Source organism: Magnolia sinica, chromosome 7, assembly GCF_029962835.1.
Source record: "Magnolia sinica isolate HGM2019 chromosome 7, MsV1, whole genome shotgun sequence".
Taxonomy (NCBI): domain Eukaryota; kingdom Viridiplantae; phylum Streptophyta; class Magnoliopsida; order Magnoliales; family Magnoliaceae; genus Magnolia; species Magnolia sinica.
Genome location: NC_080579.1, coordinates 30956458 through 30964416, shown reverse-complemented (window position 1 = coordinate 30964416; position 7959 = coordinate 30956458). Strand labels below are relative to the sequence as shown.

General features: G+C 40.0%; 1 protein-coding gene across 1 annotated transcript; it reads right to left on the bottom strand.

Annotated features, from left to right (window-relative positions):
• Nucleotides 1-1602: 1602 nt before the first annotated feature.
• Nucleotides 1603-7711, bottom strand: LOC131251268 (SHUGOSHIN 1-like). The gene is made up of 10 exons (XM_058251890.1): nt 7646-7711; nt 7017-7192; nt 5478-5515; nt 3911-4019; nt 3760-3783; nt 3131-3199; nt 3002-3037; nt 2813-2897; nt 2326-2380; nt 1603-2216 (listed from the first exon to the last, which is right to left on the bottom strand). The coding sequence occupies exons 1-10, from the start codon at nt 7698-7700 to the stop codon at nt 1910-1912; spliced, it is 954 nt and encodes a 317-aa protein (XP_058107873.1). The 5' UTR covers nt 7701-7711; the 3' UTR covers nt 1603-1909.
• Between the last annotated feature and the right edge of the window lie 248 nt (nt 7712-7959).

Sequence of the window (7959 nt, the reverse complement as noted above, 5' to 3'; positions counted from 1 at the left end):
ATGGGATTTGTTTATTTATATACATTCCGACCACAATCCAACTCAAAAGCAACTAATCACAAGCTTCTCCTAAACCTATCCTTTATCACTACTTGTGTCAAGGATTAAAATAAAATTAAAAAAAAAAGAAAGAAACAGCTAACACACCATAAGTGTTGAGGTAAATAGCTTGCTAATCTTAAAGTTTCCGTGGGAGGTGATTACTTTAGGAAGAAGCAATGTGGGGCCCACTGCAACCTCCCTGTGACATCCTCACTAGGAGTCCTGGGCAGGTTTTAATGGTCAGGATGTTATACTGATGCAATGGCCCCACACACAACTCCAGACCAATCTTGGCATGACATGTAGCATCTAAGATCCTGGAAAGGATATTTGTCATCAAGATTCGGAGATGAGACATTTGGTAGAACACTATATATGATGATGCTCTTCGGACCCTTTCGACATGGGCTTCAATGGACGAAGGAGGAATGATGTGAGCACATCATTCTCATCCACCAATTTTAATCTTGACCTATGATCGATCAATCTTGATCATTGATCGGCTCCATCAGTCCATCTTCTTTTGATCTGATCAATCTAGGCAATCCATGAAGATGTTGATATCCCCTTCAATGTATATGTTTCAAGAGCGACCACCCTTTTCTAATAGAATTTTTGTAGGGTTAATAGCTGTTGTAAAAATATGACACATGAACCCCAGCACCGGCTGTAGTGGGATTCACCACCAAAGGTAATCGAAACCCTCAACCTCGTGTTGAAACTCCTGGGAGTGCATTTAATGCCTTGCTTGGATACCAAGAAAATCTAAGTAAATGAAAAAAGCTTGCCATTGATGTCACTCATCACTTGTATGATTTAGACAGAAATGAAAATGGTAGATTCTACCAAGCAACCATTAACCATTGCAAGATTTTCACTGACTATCCAAACAAGACTAGAGATAATTGAAATCCATATTTACAATGAGAAATGTTCATGTTAGTAATGAATAATCTCTAACCTCACGCCAAGGAATCCTTTAATCCAAACATGCCCTAAAATTTATTCATGTGATAAGATCCTAGCTCTCTGTCGATGTGGCCTTTGTTGTAAACGTTTGTATGTTTTCTTCAAGTTTTCCATTCACCATAAAAATGACAACCAAAACAACATAACGAAAAATCACCTATTTTTCATTGAGAATTCTGAACTGGAACCCAACAATAAAAAAATCAGATTTTATTTCTACAGTTTTACTTTTCAAAAGTTTTCCACACAAATGAGAAGAAAACAATTTTTTTATACCTTTTTTTCTTTTTAAATCTCTTGAAGATGACACTTTATTTAGCAAGAGTTAATGTTTTGAACTCATTCACAATAAAAATGGGTTCATGTTTTGCAGCCTTCCTTTTCCAAAGTTTCCATGGAAATGAGATAGATCCATATCTATTCATCATTCTCAGACATGTTCTTGAGGCAATTGCTGTCATTATCATTTGACGAAATGAATCTCTCTCTATCTCCAACAGGAAAAAATCTGCTTCTCAGAGCTCAAAATTTTCTAGAATCAGTTGCATGTGCTAGCATGCACGTTACTTCCACAATTTGGTTACAAAAGCATACATAAAACTTTTTTAACCCTCTTAAGTTACTACACAGTAATCAGAGATTCAGGTAATTCAATTCATTACAATCATTTCAAGCATTTCTCTTGCTCATCATCAGTGGATGAAAAATAAAACTTTCAAACACCTAAAAAATCACCTACGCAGCGAAGGGGGTGTACAAGAAGTGTGTGTAACAAATCACAAAACAAGATGGTACAACAAATGTCAGCCGTCACAAGTGTTGCAAATGCTTGCATCATTTAGACTTTTGAACTGTAAAAGTTACTTTAGTCAGTGGCACAGTTGATGGAAAACGCTGCTTACTCAGATCTTCGTACTTTGACATTGAGTGGCATTTCCTTGTAAGTGTTCACCTTCTCAGCAGCTTTCCGCAATGGCCTCCCAATTGATGATCTCCGTAACTCTTGCAGTTGATGTTGCGGTGTACTGTTGCCTTTTTCCTTCTCTATCCCTGGTTTGCAAGAGTCCAATGAAATATGGCAATCTTCATGCATTGAATCCTCCAGTGGATGGACTGGGAACTTGGCATCTTCGATCTCAAACAAGTCTTCCATAGGTTTGGGTTGTTCGGATTTACAAGCACTAGATCGCCTTCTCAAACAAATTCTGTTTACCAGAGGAAAAAAAAAAAAAAAAAGAACCATCTTTGATGTGGATAAATTCAAGAAGAGAAGGAAATGACCGTAGCAACTTAGTGCAACAACAACATGCACACCTTTTGTTGTTGACCTTGTCCTTTACTGCTACTTGTTGGGTATGATGACTCGATGCTGCAAGACATACTCCGCCAGAGGGGTTTTCTTTAGAATAAAATCATAGAGGTTGAAACTGAAGGGATGAAAACTGAAAACATGAATGTGATCCACAAAATGAAGAAGTATAGTCCCTATGCACAAGAACGTGAATCCAATTATCCTGATACACCCAACTTATGCAATCCTAGCTGTCCAATCTATGGCCTTTCTCAGAGACTTACCATACTCCTAATTCCACTAATCAAAGGCTTATATTGTCTTATATGGGAGATTTTTGTGAATCCCGCATTCTCGAAAGGGCGCATCAGATCAATGATCTAGGATCACAAAACCATTGCGCATTTGTACAGACTGCTGCATCATGTAGTTCTTCACGTTGGGTGCATCGGGACCCTATAATTCTTCCTCTGATATCCATCTGTGTGGGAGTTTAGCTCAAGAAACTACATGTCCTTCTTGACTGGCGCCTCCTGTTTGAATTAATCTCTCCTTTGGCTGCCTCTTCTACCTCCTCAAGGTTAAGAGGTTCCTCCTTAAAATCACACAGTAGAAAAGGTTATCAGAAATAAAGATCAACTTGGCTGAGATTGTTCTGACAAACGTGCATAAAAACCACACTTAGCAATAGTTGAACACCTTGATGCCAATCTTCTGACACGGTTTATTTTTCTCCTGCGGAAGGAAGACGACCTTAGTTACAAATGACAACTAGCCCCAGATACCATCAGCAATTTAACACCACAAAACACATCAGCCAACTCTCACCTCCAGTTGTAAATTCTTTGCTTTGAGCGCTGCCATCGTGCATCCAAGTTCATGCTGTAGTCCTTTTAGCTGAAAATGAACGGCCAGATCACAGGATCAACCAGAGCATATAGAAAAGAGGTGCCTAAAGTGCTGCCTTGACAAATGTGGCGGATCCACTAGATCACCACCCATGCATGTCCCACAAGCAAAAATGGGTGGATCACCATTTTTTTCTTCCAAAATAGGCCCCTTTCTACTTTGCTTGATTTGGTATCCCATCCCAGTATCGAAGCATATAGAAAAGAATGGCCAGATCACAGGATCAACCAAAGCATATAGAAAAGAGGTGACTAAAGGGCTGCCTTGACAAATGTCGCAGATCCACTAGATCACCACCCATGCATGTCCCACGAGCAAAATGGGTGGATCACCATTTTTTTTCTTCCAAAATAGGCCCCTCTCTACTTTGCCTGATTTGGTATCCCATCCCAGTACCGAACTGGGTCTTCTGAAACATGAAGGATTTTTTTTGAAGGGAATTTACACAAACTTAGAAACATAAATACCTCAACCAAATCTCATAACTCACAGTGGAAACAGTGAAACAATGAAAACTGCAAGATTGCAAGCAAAAAGAAGATGCTTACCCTGTCCTTACCCAAATTCAGTTCCTGAAAATGAAAGAGATTGAATGGGTCAAACCCACAATAATATTATGTTACCACCAAAACAAACGACTTCCATCTGAACTCGAGGAAAAAAGAAAAATGAAAGAAGAAGATGAAGAAGGTTACTGACCGCTAACATGTTACTGTTGGTTTGAGCAAGTTGCCAATTCTGTTGACTCACTTTCTGCAAATTGAATCGTAGTTTCTGCAACTCGAGGCCATGCAGCTCAATGATTTTACTGACAACCAACAAAATGAGTAGAAGAAAAAGAGAAGATTTAGTAAACAGCATGAAGATAACACAGATTTTCCATTACATGTGGAGGCATCCTATTTGCAGCCACCCATTTGCATGCATCAAACACATAAGCACACCACACCTGCTGACATGGAAGATGGATCTAGACCATTCAGCATATGGACCACATCAGAATATGGGCGGTCCAGAACCAGAGAGGCTACAAATGTAAAAGAAATGGACAGTTATGTAAAGGATAATGACTAGTCCATATTTAAAATGTGTAGCCCACCTGATGACGGTGTTTTATAATAGGAATCATCCACCAAGGGGCGCACCTGATGAATAATTGCATATGTGTGCGAGGTTGGAGCAGATGCACACGTTTTTGCATGTGTCAATGAGTAGCTGCAAATGGCATCCTCAAACTTAAATGATCCTCTAGTGCCATACACCCTGAGTTTGTGCAACAGGGGCCTGCAGTTGTACGATGATGATCTAAAGTGCTTTTAGGGGTGCCAATGGGTTGGGCAGCACACCAGGTATCCAGGCCTGGATTCAAATCTAAACTCCTTAGGAACCACAGGTTGGGTCACATGTAAAACTTCAGGCTATTTAGTAACCGGGCCATGCTGATAATATATGTATGTTAGAAGAATTTATATCCACTACATGTAGTTGACATACATAAAAGAGTTAAAAAACAGGCTGGACTCAGGCCTGTTGAATTCCTGATCGGATCAGGTCCATGACTAGATATGCAGTTTGAGGCTCGGGGTGGGGACAGGAAGGGTTTTTCTAGACCCCCTATATGGGGGGGAGGGCTTGGATGGAAAATGATTGAATCGAATCTTCCAGATTGGAAACCCTTAGTTCAATCCTTTTTCAATGTGGAGCATTGTTCCTCTCCCAGCAGATCAGAATTACCAATTGACTATGAGATGTTCTGCTCATAATCCATCAGCAGTGGGCCAACTTGTACAAACCCAGGGTGCTTATGATGCATATCTTGGGACAATTATCAAATAATTCCTCATACAAATGATAAGCACGATAAATGCTAAGACAACTACACAAAGGCAGATCAAAGAAGAAATCCATGGCAGAAGTGCCAATGTGGCATGTGTGAGATCTGGGCAAGCCTTTGTGTGGGGGCCTAGGGCCTATCTTGAAAGTACCATGGCACACATGAGATTAAAAAAGGTTTCAAATGTTGTCAACAGTCCATATACAACATAAAAGTGTGGACCACCTGATTTTGTATCACCACCATCAGCCTGAATTTCAGGCCAGTGCATGTTCACACCGGGCTTACCCAATGAACAACTGGATATCACACGCATACGGCGAATCTCCTCTTCAATCTGCTATTGAACGAATTGCTTTAGCATTTCTCAGTAAGTGCTGACAAAACATGCTACAAAACAATATGGTTGGGAACAAGTGGGCAGATTGATACTTTTTATCTGCAAGAAGCTTTAGAAGAGTGGCGTTTTCCTGGAAACACATTTTCAATGGATTAGTAAAGCAGAGATATCAGTAAATTGCAAGTAAAACAAAAGTGAAGGAAAATCAAAAGAAGCTATATAGAGATGGAATAATGAGGATAAAGATTTTCAAGCTGAGAATATGCACAGCATCCTCAAGCCCACGCGGTCCAGACTGTTGATTCGACCAGCCACATTGGCAAGGCAGACTTGCCAAGGACCTGTTTGGAACGTGGGATTAGGTGGTATGGAATTGCATTTGGTCCATTGCAAATTCCATCTGGCATTTGGAAACAATGGGAAGCATTGGATTAATCTAGGTATTAATCCAATTGTGGTGGATTTTGAAATCCACTACATCTGTGAGGCCCACACTGATGCATGTATTTTATCCATGATATCCATCCATATGAGCCCTTTACACGTGACAATCGAGTTAAATATGCATACAGGTGACCGGCATCGGTTTTGAAATCCGGTCCATTGATTACAATTCCATGGTCCACCAAAAACAGGATTCACTTAATACAGTGTTTTCCCTAGAGGAAGAATTTGACCCCAAATGTTAGATTAGACAGTTAAAATACCATGATATTTTCAGACATATAATCAGTGTACTAATGATTTTAATTCCACCTAATGCAATTCCATACCATTTAATTCCACATTCCAAACAGGCCCTAAATCCCCATAACGGAACACTCCTAACCCTTTGATAATGTGAACCCTAAGGGGTCATTTGGATGCCTATAAATGTTTTAAGTGGTAAATGATTACAGGTTTAAAGGTGTAAACCGTTTACAGCCTGTCCTGTTTGGCTGTAAGCTGTAAATGATTGTCTGTATTTGGATAGCTTGTAAATTGTTTTGGTCCTGTAAATGGAGAGCCTATAAATGAGATGAGGGTAAATGCTGTAAATTATGTACAGGCAAAAGAGGTCATCCAAACGCAGAGTGTCAATGATTTACCTGTAAATCATTTACAACTTGCCCCATTTACAGGCATCTAAATGACCCTGTAAATGATTTAGAGGTAAATGGTTTACAGTGTGTTTGGATACTGAAAAATGCCTGTAAATCATTTACAGACTGTAGCCTCATTTGATTTACAGGAAAAAAGAAGAAGCTGTGATTGCATTTACAGGCTCCCCATTTACAGCCTAACAGCTATATTTTCAAAAATTGGCTCCTGTAAATCATTCATAGCTTTTAGCTTACAGCCAAAGAGGACATGCTGTAAATGATTTACACCTGTAAATCATGTACCACTTAAACCATTTACAGGCATCCAAATGACCCCTAACCTGTAATAGAGTATTAAAGAAGAAAGTGTAGCAATGGCGCACACTGAACAGAAAAAAGCCAAAGATCGGATGCCTATGATTTTCCTGTGCAATCCCCATCGAGTAGGGCCACATCAGATTACTGGTCTGGATCAAAGAGCCAGGAGCCCCCACTTAAAAAACACAAGGGATCATAGAATTCCTGAATAATAATAATCTCTAACCGTACCTTGTGGAGCTTCTCTATGTAGTCTTTGGGGGTGCAAGAAACTCGCTTGGGGTTTTCATCTTGGGTGGAAGATTGTTGTTGTTGCTGCTGCTGCTGCATATTAGATATATCAGAGAGCCTCTTCCTTGCGGGGCATGGAGACCTCTTCATGGGAATCCTATCTCCTTTCACTATTGCTGCAATGAAATCGAAATTTACAGGGATCCACCAACTTTAACAAAAGGAAAGGAAGAAAAAAGCCCCAAACCCTAACCCTAACTGTTGATTCTTCAATCAATAAAAACTTCCCAATTATTTGTGAAAAAAGGGAGGAAAGATGGGTTGTTTAATATCACTCGTCTTGATTACTGAATCAGTAAACAATGGTATGTTTGTAAGAAAATCAATGAAGAAAGAAGTGGAAGGTGTATCCTACTACTTCCTAATCTATCTATCTAGTAAGGCACTTGTTTTTCAGCATCTTCACGGCTTATTCTACAAATTGCTATTTATTAGCCTTTTCATCTCCTGAGGAGAGCGGCAACATGGAACAGTGTAAAGGTGAAACGCCTGATTATAGAAATTAAACCTAACCCTCTCCACCTGAGAAGGAAAGGAAAAAAGAATGAGAGAGAGAGAGAGTGAGATACCTGAAACTCCTCTTCCATCTACTATACCAATTCCATGATCAAGAACGCCTTCCATGGAGGCGGAGAGAGAGGGGATTTGGAGGAAGGCTTATGCGAGTACCGGAAACAAATGAACGAGAGGGATTGGAAAAAGGGCACAGCAGCAACGGCTTCCCGAAGCAAAGATCCAAACCTATTCCGAACCTATTTCAAAACTACCGAACCGCCCTCGATGACTTGGGTTGAGTCTCCTATGTTAGTTTTGTACCATTTTAAGAAATGATGGTGATAGTCCAAACGGATGCATGAAAACAGTTTTACACAGATCTAGACCG

Coding starts and splice junctions, on each gene's coding strand:
- LOC131251268 (XM_058251890.1), bottom strand. CDS start 7,700: ATGGAAGGCGTTCTTGATCATGGAATTGGTATAGTAGATGGAAGAGGA. Junction 7,193..7,645: donor AGATGGAAGAGGAGTTTCAG/GTATCTCACTCT, acceptor ATTTCATTGCAG/CAATAGTGAAAGGAGATAGG. Junction 2,217..2,325: donor GACAAGGTCAACAACAAAAG/GTGTGCATGTTG, acceptor TCTGGTAAACAG/AATTTGTTTGAGAAGGCGAT.